This window comes from Paramisgurnus dabryanus, chromosome 21 (genome assembly GCF_030506205.2).
Source record: "Paramisgurnus dabryanus chromosome 21, PD_genome_1.1, whole genome shotgun sequence".
NCBI classification, from domain to species: domain Eukaryota; kingdom Metazoa; phylum Chordata; class Actinopteri; order Cypriniformes; family Cobitidae; genus Paramisgurnus; species Paramisgurnus dabryanus.
This window is the reverse complement of record NC_133357.1, coordinates 32,149,652-32,170,564: the sequence shown is the minus strand read 5'-3', so window position 1 is coordinate 32,170,564 and position 20,913 is coordinate 32,149,652. Positions and strand designations below refer to the sequence as shown.

General features: G+C 44.8%; 1 protein-coding gene across 2 annotated transcripts in view; it reads left to right on the top strand.

Annotated features, from left to right (window-relative positions):
- The window catches only part of pacsin1a (protein kinase C and casein kinase substrate in neurons 1a), a 315,211-nt gene that overhangs the window by 268,165 nt on the left and 26,133 nt on the right, over window positions 1-20,913 (top strand). For both annotated transcript variants that reach the window (XM_065282588.2, XM_065282589.2), the window contains exon 7: window positions 1,175-1,295. In XM_065282588.2, the coding sequence (XP_065138660.2) occupies window positions 1,175-1,295 (121 nt within the window). The remainder of the gene's footprint in view (window positions 1-1,174; window positions 1,296-20,913) is intronic.

Genomic DNA, 20,913 nt, shown 5'->3' with positions numbered 1-20,913 from the left:
GGTGCTCTAAGCGAATTCACGCATTTTAGGCAATTAAACTTTTTTGTTTCATACAGTAAACATATCCTCACTATCTGCTATCTGCCTGTCCCATGAACACACTGTAAAAAAACGCGGTCTCTGTAGACAGCCCAGGCTCCACAAATTGCAACAAAACCAAAGTGGTCAAATCTACCACCACGAAACATAACAAAGTGTTCCAGCCAATAAACGACAAGAAGGATTTGGGAGTGGGGGTTGGGCGCATTCATGACTCGTTCAGAAAGCACGGAAGGGAGGGGAAGGAGTTAGCTACTCTCCGTTTTGTTTGACAACACTTCGAACATAAACAAGAAGTGACATCACACAGATTCGCTAAGAATGCCTTTAAAGTCATAAATCACAGTCATTATGCTTTTAAATCTCTTTGACCACTATATCAACATTTCCATTTTTGGGGTTGGTGCTTCTCTCATTTCTAGACCTCTGTGTTTAAATCAGGTGGAGAGGATCCATGATGATCATGATAGTCTAAATTGACCAGGCACCACATTTAATAAAAACCCTTTTTAAAACTAGAACCCACTGCAGTTTGTCGCATGTCACCATTGCGGTATTTCATACACATTAACCGACAAGCGCCGGAATCACCATGCAGCTGCCACTGTCCTTGGCACCTGGCTCAAAGAGCCATGCCCGAGGAAACAGCAGGATGCACAAGCACCGCATGCGGTCTACGCCTCACCTGTGAAAACGTCTCTGTTTTGCCACTCTCCTGAAAATTGACTAGACATTTGCGACTACAATATAAAAGCATTATTTAACCTCCTAAGACCCGGGTTTTGGTTTGTCTTTTTTCAGATTTCTTCCAGCTGTTTTGGGGTTAGGATAAATCAATAAGTATAATAACCAAACTTTTTTCTTAGAACATGAAGCAGTGTAATTGTCTACGTATGTGTACAACAGGTTCAAGTTATACAGAATTAAATATTATGGTGCAAACAACAAAAAATGTCAGGTCTAAGGAGGTTAATAAACTTTATAAATCATAATGCGGGGCAGATTTGACACTGGGACATATGTTTGACACCCCTGGCTTAGGACATCCCTAGTCTATGATGTTGAAAATTAAATTGATTGATTGAAAATTATTGATTGAAGTGTGTCTAAATCTTCTGTTTTCTACATGCTACAGCTATGCTTCAGTGTACCGTGAGTTTGAACGCACCATTCTGGCTGCTAACACACAGGAAGATCTCAAGTGGTTCAGTAATTATCATGGTCCTGGGATGCATATGAATTGGCCCCAGTTTGAGGTATACAGTTTTAGCTAGCCCCTGTTGCATCAGTGGAACATTTTAATAGTTCCTAGAACAATTGGCATGTTTGAATCCCAAACTATTGTCATTCTTTTTGATGTGTTCACTTCGCAGGAACAAGGAATACTGTTTTAGGAATACCTTTTGGGGAAACAATGTGACCTGTGCTGTCTAAATTATTCAGAATGAGCACCGTCTAATTTTGAGCAATAGGGAAAAAAGTGAGAAATGTAGATTTTTGTCGAATTTAAGGTTTTTATAAAAATAAGTAGGGAATTATCGGGGCAAAAGTAACGCGGGACAAAAGTAACAAATTGCTTTTCTCAGAGCCTTGATTACATTTAGCATTGAAAACTATGACAGCATCTGTAGCATGGCGTCTGCGTATTGGCCTGCGGGGTTTTACAGCCGTCACTTCATAGTACCAAAGAAAAGCAGTGGGTTACGACCAATCTTGGATTTGCGCTTGCTGAACCGTGCACTTCACAAAATTCCATTCAAGATGCTGAAGTAAAAAGCATTTCTCTATGCATCCGTCCCCAAGATTAGTTTGCAGCCATAAACCCGATTTTTCCTCATTACAATTCTCGATTAGGGCGTGGCACAGCAGCCTGCACCGTGTGACCATCACACCAGCGTGGCATCGCACAGCAGCCTGCACCGTGTGACCATCACACCAGCGTGCCATCGCACTTTCACTCATTGTTTCTCTGGGCTGGTGTGCCCCTGAAAACAGGTCTCCAGGCATGCCACAGTATGCACAGATGCCTCCACCACAGGGTGGGGGGCCACTTACAATGGGCCTGCAGTCTCAGGGGTTTGGACGGCACCCCCCACATTTTACTGGTGGCTCCTTACTGGCACACCAGGACATGGTTCCCAGAATTCATGTTCCTCGTGACAGCCCCCCTGGCAGATTTCCCTGAGGAAGGACCTTTTCTCTAAGGAAGGGGGCACAATATGGCTTCATGTCCCGACCTGTGGAACCTCCATGTATGGTCTCTGAACGTGACACAGAGGTTCTAAGTTATTTACCACAAGCAGTATCTAACACCTGTTCGTCGAGTGGTGCCCGATCAGCGTCGTGCTTTCTTTTCTTCAGCATCGATTGGAGAGAAGGCTGTCCTCCTCCACCATTTAAGTAGACATTGCTGTGATCTCAGTTCACCATGCCCTGATAAATGGCAGGTCAGTGGGACAACATAACCTGGTCATTATGTTTCTGAGAGGAGCACAGAGACTGAATCCTCCACGTCCTTGAGACCTGTCCATTGGGCTGATAGCCATTCAGGACTCTTCCTTCGAGCATTTACAGTGAGTTAGAATCAAGTTTCCTCAATAAAAACTCTGATCATGGTTGCATTGGCCTCCGTTAAGAGGGTAGGGGACCTCCATGCATTTACAGTCGACGATTCGTGCCTTCAGTTTGCGCCTGCTGTCTCTAACGTATCACTAAAGCCCAGGCCCAGCTATGTGCCCAAGGTTCCCACCACTCCTTACAGAGATCAGGTTGAGAGGAGGCAGATCCAGCCCTAGCTTTGTTATGTCCCGGACGCGCACTGCGGTTGTACGTTGACAGAACTCAAGAATATGACGTCATAGTGACAGACTGAAAGGGAACGTCTCGGTTGCGTACGTAACCCTCGTTCCCTGAAGGAAGGAGACATCAAGTCCCGTCGTCAAGGACTTGCTCTACCATTGCTGATGTTGGTCGGGCACTAGAGGCTCTTCTTTCTCAGCGAAAATAACTGATTTGGTATTGTACTTGTGAGGCAGGGCGGCGCCAGCAGATGCAAATAGTGCAGGCAAATGTTCCTTAGTGTTTTACAAGTTTCTCGAAGATGATTGTTCCCACGAATTGGTCCCAATACATCTATCACACCATGACATCTCCGTTCCCTTCCTTCAGGGAATGAGGGTTCCATACGTAACTGAGATATAAGCTTTTGAATATTTGCCCATTGTGACTCAATTTGCCAGGAGGGGTCACAAATTAGCTTCTAACTCTTAGAGTAGGGTCTAACAAGAAAAATACAAACCACCAGTGAGGTAAGTGTAATTTGATTGGAAAAACAAATACCATACAAAATACATTCATAAAAGCCACAAACATACAGGTTATATTTACTCCACAATCATGTTTCAACACATAAACATACAGAAAGCTAATGTTTAATGGCATTTACCTCTTGCCTTTGTCTACGTTGTTGTGTTCATTTCTCAGCCTAAATGATATGTAGCACTGCAAGCAGCTGTAGGAGATTTTGGGTGAATTCCAATAGACCCTTTTACAGCCCACATGATCAAATAGCCTGTGCGCGCATTTTGGCAACAGAAGTGGTGTTGTTCCCCAGTGGTTCTAATGTGTAAGCAACTCAGAAGGTTTATTAAAACGGTTTCTCAGCATCAAAATGTCTGGTTGTTGTGCTTGGTTGCACTAATATAATATACTAATATACATGTATCTGGCCACTTTATATTTGGTCATCTGCTTACGTCTTCTATCCACTCCACTATATTACACAGATCTGGTATTGCCATACTTCTGTTGCCAAACTGTGCGCGCATACGTTGCCACGTCATGATTGTATACAAACAGTACAAGGGTCTATTCAAAGGTTGGAACCTTCACATGATGCGAACTTTGAAGGCATGACTTGTTCTTTCGAAGGGGCAGCCTCTGAAGTCCACAACTTGAATTGAAATGCGTCCGCCTAACATGCAGAGGGACTTGCGTCACCTGCTGTTCCCGTCCACCGTGCCTGTCAGCAGGACACAACAGCAGAGACGTTTTAGCCTTTTAGAAATAAAAATGGAGCAATATATTTTTTTCATTTTAAAGAATTATTTAGAGAATATGATGCATTGATGCAGATTAAACTATACCCAACAGTATATCAAATTATTATTATTATATATCAAATAAAAAATATACAAACATGCACAGTATAACAGCAATAATATTAATTTACATTTTCAAAACATAATTTATAATAGTAAAACAGTAGTAGTTGTATAGGACCACCATTCGTCAAACTAATGATTTATGACCCCCTTGACAGGTCGTGTTCTGACAGGTCGTGTTTTATGACCCCTTGACAGATGGCGTTTTATGACCCCTTGACAGATGGTGTTTTGACAGGTCGTGTTTTATGACCCTTGACAGATGGTGTTTTGACAGTTTGTGTTTTATGACCCCTTGACAGATGGTGTTTTGACAGTTTGTGTTTTATGACACCCTTGACAGATGGTGTCTTGACAGGTCGTGTTTTATGACCCCCCTTGACAGGACGTGTTCTGACAGGTCGTGTTTTATGACCCCTTGACAGATGGTGTTTTGACAGTTTGTGTTTTATGACACCCTTGACAGATGGTGTCTTGACAGGTCGTGTTTTATGACCCCTTGACAGATGGTGTTTTGACAGATTGTGTTTTATGACTCCCTTGACAGATGGTGTTTTGACAGGTAGTGTTTGACAGTTGCCGCCAGCGTCTCTCTCCCCCTCCATCCCTCCCTCCTTTCTAGCCCGTGCGCGTCTCACCACTGAGTGTCTCACAGCGGGTGCGTGTTGTAAACGAGTAAAGATTTCTAAAACTCAATGTTGGTAAAATAATTCACCATTACACTGACAAAAAGTAAATGTTTATTTTAGATTTAGACAAATCATGAACAAGGCTCTGATTAAAACTTTTGGTTGTAACATCACCAGTTATTTAATTAAATATTCCGTATACGTGTGTAGTTTAAGCAATGACCTAAGCCATAACCTTCGGCGCCGTCAATACTACAATCTTTAGACGAAAGTCTAAACTAAATAAAATTTTAAACGGTTCATGAGGTCCGTGAATCTTTTCATGACCTGCTCTATAGTTTCACGCATATTAAAGATCACTCTCCAGCGGTGCCTGACAAAGCGCCGGGTGAGCGTTCATAATAAATGTAATTCTGTCCACTATGGCAAAATAGGAGTTTATTTTAGATTTAGGGGATTCTTTAACCAAGTCTCTGATTAAGACATGTGTATACGTGCACCATTGGTGACAGAGAACTTATATCTGATGTTAATAAACTTTAAAATGTTTTTAAGACGTCTTCATCCCATTTTAGGGGTTTATTTTTAATTAAAGGCTTCTTAAAACATGTGTGAATATGTGTATATTATACGAAGAGTCTTATATTGTCTGCTCTGACAAAAATAAAGTATTATTTTAGATTTTAGGTGAATTGACTGCGTGTATCTTATAAATACAACTTGATAATACGTTTGTTTTGTCAAGAGACTTCTTTAAAGTCACACAAGAATAAAATATTTTAGTTGTAACTGGTTAAACTTAAATCTGCTATTATCTATTTAACTATAAGCTATATTTTTCTGATCAGCCTCAAACAGAAGCTGCTCTGTGAGCGTCTGGGTGTTTGAGATAATTCACATTAGGGGGCTGCTTGTAAACTAGTGTATTTTAAAACCGCTGTGGTAATGTGTAATATGGACACTCTGTCAAAATAAAGCATTTGCTTGTAACAAATTATTTAATGAAATATTCAGCATGGGTATAGCAATGAACTGTGCCAAAACCACCGGGGACCGCCAATAACACATTCTTTAGACTAAAGGCTTTTTATTTTAAACTAAATAAAAGTTTAATCTTTTTAGGCATAGTATTCTGATCACACCATTAGATCGCGCTCCGGCGTTTACAATAGAGAACATACGAGGATGCGTGTTCATATCTACCGTTAAGAAACTTTTAAACGATTAAAAACATTTTCATATCATCTTCAGGGTTTGTTTTAAATTAATGACATCTTAAAACCAACTGTGAATATGTGTTTATTACACAATAAATGTAATTCTGTCCGCTCTGACAAAATAAGGGTTAATTTTAGATTTAGGGAATTCTTTAATCAAGTCTCTGATTTAAACACATGAATGCGCGAACCACCGTTGCCAGAGAACGTACGCTGATGCGCTCTTATGGCGTTAAGAACCTTTTAAACGTTTTAAGACATTTCAGCCCCTCTACTGGTTTGAATTCATTAATGTCATCTAATATCCAAGTGTGTACATGTGTATTTACGATAAATGTAACACGGTACGCATTGTCAAAATAAAAGGTTTCTTGAACATGGTATTCCAGTGTATGTTTCTAGTCTTGCGAGTACTCTTCATATTTATTGATGTGAAAAAAAAGTTTGTTGTTTTGTGCGGTCGGGTTCTGGACGGACAGTTTTTATGAGTCTCTCCTCACCATACGTTATCACCCAGCGGACCTAGTGTGTCTGAACAGCGGTGGTGTTCGGTGGACCGTCCTGTTTCTAAAACTCTGTGTTGGTAAAATAAGTGTAATTCAGCCCCATTGACAATAACTAAAAGGTTTATTTTAGATTTTAGTTAGAGCACCAGACCCTATTTTAGGGGAGACACTGCAGGATCTAAAAGTTTGTAACAGTACAAAATTATTTAATGAAATATTAAGTACGGTTATATTTAAGCAATGAATTATACCAAAACCACCGTAGGTCGACAATTCTTTAGACTAAAGCCTATTTATTTTAAACTAAATAAAAGCTGATTCGCTTCACGAGATCTGTGAAGCTTTTCAAGCAGAGGGTTCTGTTCAAGCCATTAAAGATAGGGGCTCCGGCGTTTACAATAAAACATACGCGGATGCGTGTGTCACAAGGTGATGATCTTTAGGGGCGGAACCAAAGTTAAGGAAGTTTGGTTCCGCCCGGAAGTGTTTCCCACCCGGGCCAGTAAGAAAAACACCGGAACTTCCGGTAGCGCCGCGAGAGGGAAATCGGCGGAATTAGACGCAGCTGTGCCTAGTTAACAGGAGCGGCAATGATTGGAGGACACGCCGGGCAGGCCAGTATAAAAAGAACAGTTAAATCACAGTTAGAGGCTGATTTGTTGACGTTGTACTGCAGTGTTGTGTATACTCATCGGGTGCGTTGGTGGTAGCGGTCCGGCTCTCTTTCCCAGGCTGAAGCAGTGTAGTTGGAGAGATGTTGTGAACCTTAAAGGTTGGAAACCGAACGGATGAAATCGGAAGCACAGCCATAACGTGAGAAGAAAACGGAGTATATGTGAGTACCGACCTGCAAGTGGGTTGTGTAAGCGCTGGAGAGACGCCCTGCTTGGCAGGATTGATGTTTGCCTGTTGTGTGGATCGGAAGCAAAGGACAGTGACATTTATCGTTTGCGGTGCCTGTGAGTATAACATCTGGTGAAGGCGTTTTGTACACTAACCTGTATTTTCAGTGGATACCTCCAGGAGAAGGAGGGCGGCCCTACCCCTGTGATAGCGTGGTGGGTGAGCCGAGGAAACATCTCACAGAAGCTAAACACAGCGACAAGACCATCAGCTAGACCGAATATTTCCATCAACCATCGAACCTGGGCAAAGTGTAAAGAGACGGGCGTCCTTTATGTACACTTGAGCGTGGTGGGTGAGTCTTTGTGTCGTGGAACTTACACTTTTGAAGTGGTGCTGTGTACTGCTGTGTATTGCTGTGTGTCTTGTCAGACAAACCCCTGCCTCCGTACACTCTGTCAAAGGAAGACGAAGAGGTTGCCGGTCTAGCAGAGAATATCAGAATTTATGCTGTGAACACGCTTTAGGTCTACATAGTGAAGCGGTGCTATGGAAACGATTTCCCGTCCAGACGTTGGGGTATTTTTGGAGAAACGGCGGTGAAGGACCGAATGATCGGTGGATGTGTGAGTACAATTAAAGGTCACTATTGTTGATGTGTTGATCTATCCAATACTTACTGTTGCAGAGAGTGAGGTGTAGGCACTCCGCCGTCCCGGGTCTCTACAAAGGGGCGCCCCTGCTCGGGATACGATCGCCGAGACGGCAGACAGAGAAGGGCAGCGCTCGGCCTGGTGAGACGACGTGACGTGTCCACCCCCCTGTGACCAACGGGCTCGTCGTGAGGGTTCGTCCCCGACGTCGCCAGAAACCCACCTGTTGATCTAACCTATTGAGAGGAAACCACGATCAGTAAGTCCGCCGTACCTACCTTATCCAATTTAAATAACCCCCAAGTTGGTGACTTACCGAAACAGGAGGGCACCGCACGCAGCTGCTGCCTGTGGAGAGAGAGAGAAAGAGAGTGAATACCAGAGAAACGAACAGTGTGAACCTCATACTTACCGTAGGCTGTAACCAGCGAAGAGGTGAGAAAGTCAAGTGAACTAACTGTGTCTTGTGTCCCAGCTGCCGTCTGTTGAGAGAGAGAGAAAGAGAGTGAATACCAGAGAAACGAACAGTGTGAACCTCAGACTTACCGTAGGCTGTTACCAGCGAAGAGGTGAGAAAGTCAAGTGAACTAACTGTGTCTTGTGTCCCAGCTGCTGTCTGTGGAGAGCGAGAGAAAGAGAGTGAATACCAGAGAAACGAACAGTGTGAACCTCAGACTTACCGTAGGCTGTAACCAGCGAAGAGGTGAGAAAGTCAAGTGAACTAACTGTGTCTTGTCTCCCAGCTGCTGTCTGTGGAGAGAGAGAGAAAGAGAGTGAATACCAGAGAAACGAACAGTGTGAACCTCATACTTACCGTAGGCTGTAACCAGCGAAGAGGTGAGAAAGTCAAGTCGAACTAACTGTGTCTTGTGTCCCAGCTGCTGTCTGAGGAGAGAGAGAGAGAAAGAGAGTGAATACCAGAGAAACGAACAGTGTGAACCTCATACTTACCGTAGGCTGTAACCAGCGAAGAGGTGAGAAAGTCAAGTTGAACTAACTGTGTCTTGTGTCACAGCTGCTGTCTGAGGAGAAAGAGAGAGAAAGAGAGTGAACAACAGAGAAACATGAAGGCACGTGGGGCGAAGACCCCCTGCTGAACCGAGAAAGGTACGCAAGCAGCGAAAAGTCCATTCAACAGTCCCACTGATTTTACTCTGCCTCCAGGAAGGAAGAAGGAGGGCGCCACGGATAGCAGGGACCAGGCGTTGGAGCCTGACGTTCTTTTCCCCCGGCGTACGGTGGTCTGCACCCCCGTTGCCCCTTGTCCCTACCTGCCCGTGGCAGCAGTCTCCCTGGAGGGAGGAGTCAGAGACTATTTAGTTTTAATTGCCCTTTCCCCATTTCCCCACCCTTTTAAATATTTAATAAATAAAGATTTGTTTTAATATTTACCTGCTCTCGTTGTTGTCTGGTCATTGGGTTGGCTTTGGGGACCTCCTCGAGGTGGAAGTTAAAAATGGGCGTGGCTTAGCCTATTAGCAGCCAGCCCCTTGGGCATGACACGTGCACATATCGGCCATTAAGAAACTTTTAAACGATTAAAGACATTTTCATCTCATATTCTGGGTCTGTTTTAATCTAATGACATCTTAAAACCAACTGTGAATATATGTGTTTATTACACAATAAATATAATTCTGAGCGCTCTGGTTATATAAAAGTGATTTTAGGCATATCATTATCCCATACTCATAAGATAATGATTAAAACATGTTATTGCATAGAGCAATAAACACATGCACTCACATATCTATGGTTTTAAAAACAAACTTTTTAATGTTTAAGACATTTTGACCCCATTTTCTGGTTTTGTGTCCGCTGTGGATACCAATCTCTAAGTGTTTATTATACAACAAATGCAATTCTGTCAGCATTTCTAGTTTTAGAACGCCTCTGATTTAAACATGTGGGTTTTTAAAATGAAACGGCCATGTGACTTTTATGACAAAAGCTATTCGATCTTAATTTTTTTTTGTTTTTAACATCCAAACGTTCTTATACACAATCCTTAATTAAACATCTAGGTGTGTATGAGTAAGTTTATATCTAATGTCACATGAGCAGCAACGAGTCGCGCATGTGTGTGTGTGTGTGTGTGTGTGTGTGTGTGTGTGTGTGTGTGTGTGTGTGTGTGTGTGTGTGTGTGTGTGTGTGTGTGTGTGTGTGTGTGTGTGTGTGCGGCCGGGTAATTATCACGTTGGGGGGACCAATTGTCCCCACAAAGATAGGAATACCAGTATTTTTGTGACCTTGTGGGGACATTTTGATGTCCCCATGAGGAAACAAGCTAATAAATCAAACAGAATGATGTTTCTTGAAAATCTAAGGTATCAGACAGTTTCCTGTGATGGTTGGGGTTAGGGAATGGGGCAGGTAAGGGGAATAGAATATACAGTTTGTACAGAATAAAATGCATTACGTCTATGGAATGTCCCCAAAAGACATGGAAACCAGAACGTGCGTGTGTGTGTGTGTGTGTGTGTGTGTGTGTGTGTGTGTGTGTGTGTGTGTACCTGGTAATTATCACGTTGTGGGGACCAATTGTCCCTACAAAGATAGGAATACCAGTGTTTTTGTGACCTTGTGGGGACATTTTGATGTCCCCATGAGGAAACAAGCTTATAAATCAAACAAGATGATGTTTATTGAAAATCTAAGGTACAAGAAAGGTTTTTGTGATGGTTGGGGTTAGGGAATGGGGTAGGTAAGGGGAATAGAATATACAGTTTGTATGGTATAAAATGCATTATGTCTATGGAATGTCCCCACAAAACATGGAAACCAGAATGTGTGTGTGTGTGTGTGTGTGTGTGTGTGTGTGTGTGTGCGTGTGTGTGTGTGTGTGTGTGTGTGTGTGTGTGTGTGTGTGTGTGTGTGTGTGTGTGTGTGTGTGTGTGTGTGTGTGTGTGTGTGTTTGCATGGGGGTCTATGATGTCTCTGTTTGTTACTAAAGCTTAGATATTAAGTCTGTGCCCTCATTGACAAAAAGTAAAGGGTTTTTAGATTTAGTCTTCATTACACAAATACTGATTAAATCATGTTATCCATTATTTGCGATTTAAAGAAACTTAAAAGGTTTAAGACATTTTATCTCACATTTTGGTGTTGTTTTTTAATTAATGTAGCCTTAAACCCATCTGTTATCCATTTGGGGAACAATAAAATGTATGCATATATTATTTATCAAAGTTGACGATGTTATAAGCCAGGTTGTCACTAACGTGACAACAAACATTTCTTTAAAGACAAAACATCTAACAAAATTGCCATGGCTTACAGAGACACACTAGACTTTTTTTTTGTGTGTGTGTGTGTGTGTGTGGTTTTGTTAAACATGATTGTGTGCTTCCATTAAACTATCTATATCAACAACACCACATAGGATGTACCTCTACATAACAGTAAAATCATGTACACATATTAAATAGGTAACCCTTAACACTTATTTAAAAAATAAAAATATACTATTCGAACATCCTAACCTGATATTAGGTTAGATTAGGTTTTAAGGTCAATCAGCGTCTTTAGCTTTAGGACTTACAGCACAAAACCCCCAATGACAGGAGCAATGACAGGATTTTTATGAAGTTGAGCAGACCATTGGTTTGCCTGAGGGGTTAGGTTAAACTTAGGTCAACATCTATCAGTGCATAATAAGCAAACATTAAATTATATTTTACCTATGGTTCCCTTTCAGTCGGTCACTACGACGTCACGTCGTGACCGACGAATTGGGAACTCGCTTAGAGAGACCAATCTGCTTCGAATACTACTAAAACGCCAATGAACTTGGCATTGAGATATTTGCATAATGCTGGCGCCGCCCCGCCAGGTGCGTATATAAGCAGCAGGTGCAAATAGGGAAATTAGCTTTTTATCGCTTCGAAAGCCGGCAGTATCTGCTACTGAGAAGCTACTTTACTCTGTTGGGATTTGATTGCTGAAGTTGGTTGGACTGGCAGTACCACAGCGGACGCTTCGCTTATTCCACTGCTCTACATCTGTTTGTTAGTTTTGAGTTTAGTGTGTGCGTTGCCCTTCCCTGTGTGCATCATCAACTGAGCATCTGAGTGAATTCCCCTAAAAGAGTGATACGAGAGAGCTTTGTGCCTTGTTAAAGGCAGCCACTCTCTCGTATATCTGGACATCAGCGTCCTTTTCAGGATGGCTTTTCGTCCGTGCGATCTTGGGTGCGGCAAATACATGGGTCCGAAGGACGGTCACGAGCCTTGTCTTTCGTGTTTGGGCATCGAGCACGCAGAGGCAGCGTTCGCTGGGGGTAAGTGTTCTTACTGCGAGAACATGTCCCTTGTGGATTTGCAGAGACGGTTGTCTTTCCTCCGGGAAAAGCGCAACCCTCGTCATGCGAGTGCTGAACGCCGCCACGGTGCGGCCGTGAAGCTCTCAAAGGACGACCTCCGCATCACTGTGCTGAGCCGGTCGGGGGATTCGTCCTCATGCTCTCAGCCTCCTCATCCACAGCCGGTTGATGTGCCTATGGAGACTTCAGCGTCGTGTTCTACGATGTCTCTAGAATCCATTGTGCCTCCCTCCGGGTCCACCGACGCCGCAGCATCCGAGGGTGGGCCTCCTCCCCCTGACGTGGACCCCGACGCCCTTCCTCCCTCCGTCGGGTTGGGACGCCGGAGTTCGATCCAGAGATGGTGGCCGTGCTCGCTCGAGCGGCGGAGACCGTAGGGTTAGAGTGGGTTCCCCCCCTCAGCCCGAGCCGTCCCGCCTGGATGATTGGTTCTTTGGAGCTGCCCGGGTTTCACAACCCTCTCCACCGGTGCCTTTCTTCCCCGAGGTGCACGAGGACCTGACTAGAACCTGGAAGTCGCCGTTTTCTACCAGATTACGGCCGTTTCAGCCCTCCCCCCTCACCTCCCTCACCAGCGGAGCCGCTAAGGGTTATACGGGGATCCCTCCTGTGGAGCGCGCGTTCGCGATGCAGCTGTGTCCGGCTAACGCTCCCTCTTGGAAGGACCGCCCAACCCTCCCCTCTCGTGCCTGCAGACAGTCCTCCGGTTTAACGGGCGCTGCCCACCAGGCATGTGGAGAGGCGGCTTCAGCCCTGCACGCAATGGCGTTGCTGCAGGTTCACCAAGCGAAGGCCTTGAGGGATCTGCACGAGGGAGGACACGACTCGCCTGTCCTTTCGGAGCTCCGGGCTGCCACTGATCTGGCTCTTCCCCCTACGAAGGTGACAGCGCAGGCGATTGATCGTGCCATGTCCACGATGGTGGTCCAGGAACGCCACTTATGGCTATGTCTGGCGGACATGTCGGACGCGGAGAAGAACAAGTTCTTAGACGCTCCAGTGTCCCAGGCTGGCCTCTTCGGTGAGTCGGTGGAGTCTTTTGCCCAGCAGTTCTCCGCCACCCAGAAGCAGACGGAGGCGATCGCTCAGATCATGCCCCGGCGCAAGCGACCTGCATCTCGCCCTCCAGCGCTGGCGGCCCAGTCTGCTCCTCGCCGAGGGCGCCCTGCGGCGGCTGCCTCCACCCACCCCACTAGAACATCTTCCAGGCCATGGAGGGGGAACAGCCGTCGGCAGCCCGCCCCGCCCGCCCCACCCGCTTCCCGTGTTAAACGGAAATCGAAGCGGCCCTGAGACGGGCGACCTGGACCTGTCTGGAACTAAGCTGAGTTAAACCACATCACTGTGTGACACTTCAATACATATGAACGGCCGCTACGCTAATACGATTTTGTTTTTCTCTCCCTGTCTCGTCCTCGACCCGAGGTCCCGGTAGATGTGAAAGTCGGCACACCTCTGATCTACTGGCTGTCCTTCAACGTTATGCCCAGCTGATACCTGACCAACGATCACCGGCAGAACCGCTTAATCTCCGCTAAATCTCCATTTCCGTTCTCCCAAGGGTTTTTCCCTCCTAGGACTTATTTTTCCTCGGACAAAAGCACGGGGTTTTTTTTTCTCCTAGGGGGTTTTTCACCCCGGGGAGGCAGCCTTTTTGGGCTTTACCTAGCTTCCTCTTCTATACGTTGCTTTAGTAATACGTGCAATTATAATATTGAGTCATAGCCGCAGCAAATTTAACTGCTCATGCTTTCATGTATTTTGTTGTGCTATCTGTCGTTTTCTGTGCTTTTCACTGCTTCTATTTATGTAAAGCTGCTTTGAAACAATTGACTTTTGTGAAAAGCGCTATATAAATAAAATTGAATTGAATTGAATTGATTTGGATGGGATCACTCTACGGGAGACGGTGATGGCATCGCTCCCTCCACCGGTAGAGGGCCGGGTGGAGAATCTTTGGTTTCGTTTTGTTTCTGTTCCGCCGGCTTCTCAGCCGGCACCCACAAAACCACAAAAAGAGTGCATTCCTATTCCTTCTCCAGGTCTTCAGAGAATCGAGAGAGATGTGAGCGGGCATTCACATGCTCTTCCTCCCTCTCCTCTATCGCCAGCGGGTGTCCTGAGGAGTCCCAGCTCTCCGCTGAGGAGACGGGACCACCAGCACCCTCATCGGAGTCTGTGCTCTCCGCTGAGGAGACCAGACGACCGTCACCCTCAGCGGGCTCAGTTCAGTGTCACACACACACACATACTGTAGATACTTATGCTGTCTCAGCAGACGTACCGGCAGTACCACCAGTCCCGCTCCGCCGTCCCACCGCGGGTACCCCGGTAGTGCCGTTAATTCCCCTCGTACGGTCCCTGGGGGCTTGGCTTCAGCTTCCCAGCCCGTCTCGTTGGGTTTTACGCACTGTCCGCCTCGGTTACGAAATACAATTCAACCGGCACACACCCAAATTCTCGGGCATTCGTTTCACCACAGTGAAAGCGTCCGATGCACATGTACTGCGTGCAGAGGTCGAAGTCCTGCTGGCGAAGGACGTGATCGAGCCGGTCCCTCCAACCGAGATGAGGTCGGGTTTCTACCAAGATTGGTTTGCGGCAATAGACCTGAAAGACGCGTACTTTCATGTGTCCATTCTCCCTCGTCACAGACCGTTTCTCCGGTTTGCATTCGAGGGACGGGCATACCAGTACAAAGTTTTACCGTTCGGGCTGTCTCTCTCTCCCCGTGTGTTCAGGAAAGTAGTGGAGGCGGCGTTAAAACCCCTCAGAGAGAGCGGTGTTTGCATTTTGGCTTACCTCGACGATTGGCTTATAATAGCGCATTCTCGGCGGACGCTTTGCGAACACAGAGATTTAACGCTTCGGCATCTCGCCCGTTTGGGTCTTCGGGTCAACTGGGAGAAGAGCAAGCTCTGCCCCACGCAGAGGATCTCTTTTCTCGGGATGGAACTGGACTCGATCGATTTATCGGCCCGTTTGACGGAAGAGCGCGTCCAGTCAATTCTGACTTGCCTCGGTTCATTTCGAGGGAAGAATGCGGCCCCGCTGAAACAATTTCAGAAGCTCCTGGGGCATATGGCAGCAGCAGCGGCTGTGACACTGCTCGGGCTGCTCCATATGAGACCGCTTCAGCGTTGGCTTCACGATCGAGTCCCGAGGAGAGCGTGGCGCGCCGGCATCCATCGTGTAGCTATTACACCTGCGTGTCCCCTAACATTCCCCCCGTGGTCGGACCCCGCGTTTCTCAGGTCCGGTGTGTCCATGAGACAGATCTCTCGGCATGCTGTTGTACACACAGATGCGTCCGACACGGGCTGGGGTGCCACGTACGACGAGCTTACAGCTTCAGGGGTGTGGACAGCACCCCAGTTGCACTGGCATATCAATTGCCGAGAGTTGTGGGCAGTATATCTGGGACTTGTACGCTTCGCTACGGAGCTGCGAGGGAAGGATGTACTAGTACGCACCGACAACACTGCGACCGTTGCGTATATCAACCGTCAAGGCGGTTTGCGCTCCCGTCACCTGTCGCATCTCGCTCGTCATCTCCTCCTTTGGAGTCAGAAGCATCTGAGGTCCCTTCGTGCCATTCACATTCCGGGCTCGCTCAATACAGCAGCGGACGCGCTTTCTCGAGCTGCGCGCCCCGGCGAATGGCGACTCCACCCCCAGACGGTCCAGCTAATTTGGAAGAAGTTTGGTCGTGCGCAGATAGACCTGTTTGCGTCGCCGGACGATACCCACTGTCGCCTATTTTATTCACTAACCGAGGGCAGCCTCGGCGTGGACGCATTGGCACACAGCTGGCCTCGGGGGATGCGCAAATACGCATTCCCCCCAGTGAGCTTAATCGCACAGACACTGTGCAAAGTCAGGCAGGACGAGGAGAGCCTTTTACTGATCGCCCCTTATTGGACGAGCAGGAATTGGTTTCCAGAACTAATTCTCCTCGCGACAGCCCCTCCCTGGCGGATTCCCCTGAGGAAGGACCTTCTTTCTCAAGGAGGGGGCACATTATGGCACCCGCGCCCCGACCTGTGGGATCTCCATGTGTGGTCGTTGAGCGCGCGCAAGGTTTAGGTAATTTACCACAAGCGGTATCTAACACAATCGACGCGGCACGAGCTCCGTCCACAAGACGGGCTTACGCGTTTAAATGGAACCTTTTCGTCACCTGGTGCTCTTCGCAACGCAAGGACCCCAGAGAATGCCCTATTAACATCGTGCTTTTATATCTTCAACATAGGTTAGACGGTAGGCTGTCACCCTCCACCATTAAAGTTGATATCGCTGCTATTTCTGCTCATCACTCACTTATCAACGGCAGATCAGTTGGCCAGCATGATTTGGTTATTAGATTTTTAAGAGGCGCTCGTAGGCTAAACCCCTCGCGCCCTCCTTCTATTCCTCCCTGGGACCTGTCCATGGTGCTGAAAGCCCTTCAGGCCCCCCCGTTCGAGCCTTTGCAGTCTGCGAGTCTGAAGCTTTTATCAATGAAAGCTCTGACCCTACTAGCATTGGCCTCAGTGAAGAGAGTAGGGGATTTACATGCATTCTCTGTTGACGATTCGTGCCTTCAGTTTGGGCCTGCTGCCTCGAGCGTAACATTGAGGCCCAGACCAGGCTACGTGCCCAAAGTTCCCACCACTCCTTTCAGAGATCAGGTGGTGAGCTTGCAAGCGCTGCCCCCGGAGGAGGCAGACCCAACCATGGCTTTGTTGTGCCCCGTACGCGCACTGCGATTCTACGTGGACCGCACGCAAAGCCTCAGGACCTCAGACCAGCTCTTTGTTTGTTATGGTGGCCAGCAGTTAGGGAAGGCTGTCACCAAGCAGAGGATGTCTCATTGGATAGTTGATACTATCACCCTGGCTTATAATCTTCAGGGTATTCCTTGCCCCTTTAATTTGAGAGCGCACTCCACACGGAGTGTTGCCTCATCTTGGGCTCTCGCTCGTGGTTCCTCGCTAACAGACATCTGCAGAGCTGCTGGTTGGGCGACACCTAATACGTTCATTAGATTCTACAGTGTTCGTATCGAGCCTGTATCCTCTCGTGTTCTTTCCTCACCAGGGGGAGCACGGAGAGCAGTCTCGCAGGTCGGCTTGCAGCCTCCAACTGATGCTTCATAACTGTGTCAGTATGGAAGGCCTTCAGAGCAAAAATGCGTAATGGTTTGAATTGTTCTTCCTCCGCTGCCTTGGCAGCCTTTGTTGCGGAGCATTGGCTGTCAGCCTTCACTAGCTGTATCCTCGCGAACCTACGTGTTGGCTCGGGCTCCACATTGTGTCCCACCGGGTTCCTTTGTGAGTATTTTTCCGTGGGGTTAATCCTACCAGCCCACGTTTCCCTTAGCAGAGCACTGCTTTGCTTACACAGCCACGGCTGTCTTTTTTCCTCAACTACGGTTGACTTCGCCCACCATTAGCCCTTAAGAGGGGTGGTGGCTTCCGCAGCGTTCCTATCCCGCTCAGGTAGGGCGCTTCGCAGTTGCTGGCACTTCTGTGGGGTTAAAGGAACATCTAGTGCCCGGCCTTCTGCCTTAAAACCTATCTCCTCCTCCTTAAGTGGAACCGGAGGGCTTTACGCAGACACTGGAAGAGGTCAGCCCCTAGTGGCGTTTTGGTAGGGATTCCCAATTCGTCGGTCACGACGTGACGTCGTAGTGACCGACTGAAAGGGAACGTCTCGGTTACGGATGTAACCCTCGTTCCCTGAAGGAGGGAACGGAGACGTCACGTCCCGTCGCCACAGGTGCTGCCACCTGCTGTTACGGCCGGTCACACTTTCCGGCTTTCTCAGCGAAAAAGAAGCTAATTTCCCTATTTGCAACTGCTGCTTATATACGCACCTGGCGGGGCGGCGCCAGCATTATGCAAATATCTCAATGCCAAGTTCATTGGCGTTTTAGTAGTATTCGAAGCAGATTGGTCTCTCTAAGCGAGTTCCCAATTCGTCGGTCACGACGTGACGTCTCCGTTCCCTCCTTCAGGGAACGAGGGTTACATCCGTAACCGAGACGTTTGTTACTGATGTTCCTAGTTTCACGTATTTTTCTGAAACAAACTTTTCTTTCCAAACTTAGGCAGCATTCATATATTAGCCTTTTTCATACATTGTAAATAGATTTCTTCACTAGTGTCAACTTATGTGTGAGCTTATGTAAATTCATCAGATGGTCTTACGTGTGTACTTTCTTAAACAAAAATTTTGCTTTTCAAACTTAGGCAGTCTTCATACGTTGGTCTTTCGATAAGTTGTTCATAGTTTTTATTTGTTAGTGTCAACTTATGCCTGAGATTTTGTAAATTCATCAGATGTTTCTTACTTGTGAATTTTCTTAAACAAACATTTTGTTTTTCAAACTTAGGCAGTCTTCATACGTTTGTCTTTTCATAAGTTGTTCATAGTTTTTATTTGTTAGTGTCAACTTATGTCTGAGATTTTGTAAATTCATCAGATGTTTCTTACTTGTGTATTTTCTTAAACAAACATTTGCTTTTCAAACTTAGTCTTCACACGTTTGTCTATTTATTGTCTATACATACACATGTTCACGCAAAACAAGAGAGGCTACGTTTGTTAAACCACATATAAATTAAGATGCATACATCTACAAATGGGCAATGTTTGAAATAGTTTGGCCGTATAGCCTTTAAATTCGGGACCAATAGATTAAAAACATTGCCCATTAGTAGATGTATGCATCTTAATTTATATGTGGTTTAACAAACGTAGCCTCTCTTGTTTTGCGTTGTTTCATCGCATCTTTGTTGTTACATACAACAGCCTCTCCACTTTATGTTAAAAGGTTTACTAAATAAAAACCTAATCAATCTTTATTATTTTGCAGACTTTGTTATGTACAACGAGCTATTGGTGGTATTACCTGTTACAGATTCAAACATATTGCTATCCTAGTTTGTTTTGATGTAAAAGATTTATCAAGTAAATCTAAAACACTTTGCATTGTTGTTTTAAACAGGTAGTACTACCTTTAAGAGTTTGACAAAGTGTTACATAAACTACAGGAATGAAGCCAACTGTGTTCATAAAAACAATCACAGATATATGTTGTCACTTACAAAAGAAAACAAGACGAATGATATAAGTATAATATTGTCTGTGCAGATACAACTAAGAACATCTGATGAGTTTACAAAATCTCAGTCATTAGTTAACACTAGCGAATAAATTTTTTTGAACGAGTGTATGAATAGACAAAAGTGTGAAGCCTAGCTATGTTTGAAAAGCAAATGTTTGTTTAAGAAAATACACATGTAAGAAACATCTGATGAATTTACAAAATCTCAGACATTATTTAACACTATCTAAAAAATTTTGAATAAGTGTATGAAGAGACAAAAGTGTGAAGACTAACTAAGGTTGAAAAGCAAATGTTTGTTTCAAAAATTACATGGGTAAGTATATCTGATGAAATTGACAAAATCTCAGACATTAGTTGACACTAGCGAAGAAAAAACTTTGAACATGTGTATGTATAGACAATGAATAGACAAACGTGTGAAGACTAACTAAGTTTGAAAAGCAAATGTTTGTTTAAGAAAATACACAAGTAAGAAACATCTGATGAATTTACAAAATCTCAGACATAAGTTGCCACTAACAAATAAAAACTATGAACAACTTATGAAAAGACAAACATATGAAGTCTGCCTAAGTTTGAAAAGCAAATGTTTGTTTAAGAAAATACACACGTAAGACCATCTGATGAATTTACAAAATCTCAGACATAAGTTGACACTAACAAATAAAAACTATGAACAACTTATTGAAAGACAAACGTATGAAGACTGCCTAAGTTTGAAAAGCAAAATGTTTGTTTAAGAAAATACACACGTAAGACCATCTGATGAATTTACAAAATCTCAGACATTAGTTGACACTAGCAAAGAAAAAACTGTGAACAAGTGTATGAAGCGACAAAAGTGTGAAGCCTAACTAAGTTTGAAAAACAAAAATGTTTGTTTAAGAAAATACACAAGTAAGAAACATCTGATGAATTTACAAAATCTCAGACATAAGTTGACACTAACAAATAAAAACTATGAACAACTTATCGAAAGACAAACGTATGAAGACTGCCTAAGTTTGAAAAACAAAATGTTTGTTTAAGAAAATACACAAGTAAGAAACATCTGATGAATTTACAAAATCTCAGACATAAGTTGACACTAACAAATAAAAACTATGAACAACTTATCGAAAGACAAACGTATGAAGACTGCCTAAGTTTGAAAAACAAAATGTTTGTTTAAGAAAATTCACAAGTAAGAAACATCTGATGAATTTACAAAATCTCAGGCATAAGTTGACACTAACAAATAAAAACTATGAACAACTTATCGAAAGACCAACGTATGAAGACTGCCTAAGTTTGAAAAGCAAAATGTTTGTTTAAGAAAGTACACACGTAAGACCATCTGATGAATTTACATAAGCTCACACATAAGTTGACACTAGTGAAGAAATCTATTTACAATGTATGAAAAAGGCTAATATATGAATGCTGCCT